Source organism: Meleagris gallopavo, chromosome 3, assembly GCF_000146605.3.
Source record: "Meleagris gallopavo isolate NT-WF06-2002-E0010 breed Aviagen turkey brand Nicholas breeding stock chromosome 3, Turkey_5.1, whole genome shotgun sequence".
Taxonomy (NCBI): Eukaryota; Metazoa; Chordata; class Aves; order Galliformes; family Phasianidae; genus Meleagris; species Meleagris gallopavo.
The window spans coordinates 82245104-82248644 of NC_015013.2; the positions used below are offsets into that span (position 1 = coordinate 82245104).

General features: G+C 40.1%; 1 protein-coding gene across 2 annotated transcripts in view; it reads right to left on the minus strand.

The window, feature by feature from the left end:
- Nucleotides 1–1387: 1387 nt before the first annotated feature.
- Nucleotides 1388–3541, minus strand: part of ATAD2 (ATPase family AAA domain containing 2) — a 33942-nt gene continuing 31788 nt past the window's right edge. For both annotated transcript variants that reach the window (XM_019614239.1, XM_019614240.2), the window contains one exon: nt 1388–2700. In XM_019614239.1, coding sequence (XP_019469784.1) covers nt 2662–2700 — 39 coding nt within the window. In that variant the 3' untranslated portion in view covers nt 1388–2661. The remainder of the gene's footprint in view (nt 2701–3541) is intronic.

Genomic DNA, 3541 nt, shown 5'->3' on the forward strand with positions numbered 1-3541 from the left:
CGGCAGCGCTGCGCGATCCCGAGCCGCCGTGCCGCGGGCGGGGGGAGAGACGACCCGCACAGCCCCGTTCTCTGGCTAGAGGTGGAACTTGGACATCTTTCTCCAGCCCTGTCGGACACGTCGCTATTAGCTCCCACTGAGAGACTTTGCAACGCACCGTGCTTACATACTATGTAGGCTGCTCCGAAAGTAATGCCGCCCGCTGATTTCCTTGGAAACAACAAACACAAAGAGCACAGTAACACCGGAGGACAGAGCAAATTCTCAGCTAAGAAATGCTATTTTTCAACAGTCACCACCGTCAGCTATGTATTTTTGCCAGCAGTGAACGGGTGCATGCTGTACTAGTAGAGATGTGCTCTACTGGAGCTCACCTACTGTTTCTCAGTGTTTCACCAGCCACCATCTCCTTGTGCTCACATCTCATTTGGTGTCCATAAGCATTCAGCAAGCATTCATGAATGTCAGAGTGCCATCTCTTCCACATGGAGTAATTCAATTCCACACCTTTACTTCATACACATTTCCCTATCAGACACCATTCTATCGGATTGCCCCTCTGCCATCTGTCACACCACAAAATGTAACAATAGTGGTGGGCAGGTTCAACTGCTGTACCACCACCATCTGCCTCTGACCCTGTTGGCCAACATTATAAAATAGGAGGCATGACTTCCGGAGCAGCCTTTGTATTTCCTCCATCACTACTTGCAGCTTTGCTCAGACCATACATGTGATTGATTCCCGAGAGACAAAAAGCAGAATGTTGCTTGTGGGGACCGTTAACAGTAACAGGGAGCAAATCATGGAACATTGAGACTTCCAGGTTTCCAAGTTTTTAAAACTGTAGAGGTGTACTTTATTATTGAGATGAACAACAGGAGATGTTCACCCATAGCCTGAAGATCAAGTTTGGGTGAGAGGAACGCTCTTGGTTTCTCCTTTCCAGTCACTCCTTGTAAGGATGAAATCTTTGAGCGGCCATGCAGAGAGCTGACTGCAAATGATTGTATGGTGATAAGGGATGAGGAGAACCTGGGAAGCACAAAAGGGCATTGTGTGCAGCTCGAACTCTTACAGAAAAGACAGGGGATTTCTTCATCTCCATTACGAAGACATTTTCAACAAAGTCACTCAGAGAATCAGATCAGCAAACCACATGCACACCCCGAACAAGTCTGTGATACTAACCAAGTTGCAGAACGAGTTAGGGAAAAGCAAAGTTGACTCCATTATTACATTTTTAATGTAATATACATTAACTTGTGAACTTTGAGTGTACGCTTTTCTTGCTCCTGGCTTTGCTATTGCCACATAAGCAATATACCATAAACAAGGTAAGCTACACACTTAAAGCACTTCTTTTAAAGTCTTCAGACTCATACTGTTTTTAAGATTTTTAATGAATAGAAAGAAATAAATGGACATTCATTTCTCATTAATACTCATCCAAACACTACAGATGAAAAAAAAATCCCACATAATTTAGAATGTTGGCACACACTAGAAAGAGACAAGAAAACACACATAAAGCACACATGGAGATTGCACAGTTAGGTATTCGGTGACATTCCAGCAACAGATACTGCTACATATTTCATCATGATATAATTGTTTTTTGAAAACAAAACTTTCCCCCATCTTAGGTTAATTTAAAAAACTGTCACATTAATTTTCTCCAGTAGTTTGAAGAAGAATCGACCTCTAAAACAGAGTCTTGCTCTGATATTTCTTACATATATTCTTGGTGAAATATAGTTAATTTTAAGAAATAGACAAATAGATTCTCTCTTGGTCACTAAGAAAATTATTTACAAATTTAATTCAACTATAAGGCACCATCCGTGCAACTAATAATTTATATTAAATTAATAAATATTAAAATACTACTTTCCAGTAAAAAGATTGTCACTGATAGAAGCAAGACCAAGCATCATGTTAGGAAGTTTCAATACCAAGCCTGGCTTTGCCTCTTAAGTTGGGATTTTAATTGTTGAAAATACGCCATAGCAAAAAATCTTCGTGGAAATGTTTTCTCCCACATACTGTCCTTATGTTGTTAACTCCAGGAAAGCCACTTGAGATGGTATAAGGCAATTTAAAAAAAAACAAAAAAATCTCTGAACTGCACTAAGAGTTTTCTAAAGGCATTAGATTTCATATGTCAGAATCAGACTTGTTTTAAAACCCTTACATACCATGCTGTACAATATATATTTTTTTTCCTGCAGAAATCTCTGGTGATATATCTGGGAAAGGATGATAAAAGCTTATCAATTTATCCATCCTTTCCTTTTAAGAAGAGGCACTGGAAGCATCTGGAAGACATTCACATCTACATTGTGACAAAGGCACTGACTGCAGTACTTCACAAACCACTTGAGACGAGGCTAAGGTGCTGTGTATTGGAGAGGACAGCTGAACACACTGATCTCAAGAGACCGTACTCCTTCTGTCCGAGCTCGCTATTCATCACAGAATATCAACAAATACAGGGAAAGAATACAAAATAAAAGCACTTAAAAAGAGTTTCTGAACATTAAAAATATATTTTAAGATAAATTTGTTTTATATACGTAGAAGACTGAATTACACACAAAAATAACAGAAGAATATGCAATGAAAACAACTTTGCAGAACAGAAATCAAGTATGTCACAGATCACATTAGTGCTAAGGCTTTAATTTCTTTCTTCATTACCTAATAAGAAAAAAACAACAAAAATATTAGTAAGCAGAAATAAAACTGATAAACACTTTCTACTTTTCCACAAAATGAATAAAGAATTCGTAATGACATCCAAGTCATAGTTAGCAAACAGTGTGCTGCCTTCTTATCCCCTTTAGCTTCAGATACACCCTCATGCACCCAAACAGAGATTAGCACACAGAAACTCTATGGATCTATACCATAGAATCACAGAATGGCTTGGGTGGGAAGGGATCTTGAGGATCATGCAGCTCCAACCCCACTGCAGCAGGCAGGCCTGCCAATCTCCCCATTTAATACTAGGCCAGGCTGCCCAGGGCCCCATCCAACCTGGCTTTGAACACCTCCAGGGACGGGGCATCCACGACCTCTCTGGGCAGCCTGTTCCAGCACCTCACCACTCTCTTGGTAATAGACTTCCTCCTGATATCCAACCTAAATCTTCCCTCCCTCAACTTAAAACCATTTCCCCTTGACCTGCTATTATCTACCCTTTCAAAGAATTTACCCCTCCCCCCACCAATTTTGTAGGCTCCCTTTAGGTACAGAAAGGCTGCAATGAGGTCACCCTATAGCCTTCTCTTCTCCAGGCTGAAATATATCAATAAGTAAAAGGTAGAAAATAAATTAAAAGAAAATGGCTTGCTTGAAGTATTACAAGTTAAAGTCTCACAAGCCCCGAAATAAAATAAATCCCTTAAATAAATCCCTTCTCAAGCTAAAACACATCGTTATCCTAGATGAGAGAAGGATGCAGTTTTTCCAAGGGTGGCTTTCCTTAATCCAAACACTCCTGACTCTTCCAGTCGTAAAAGACTGGTGCCTTAAAAAA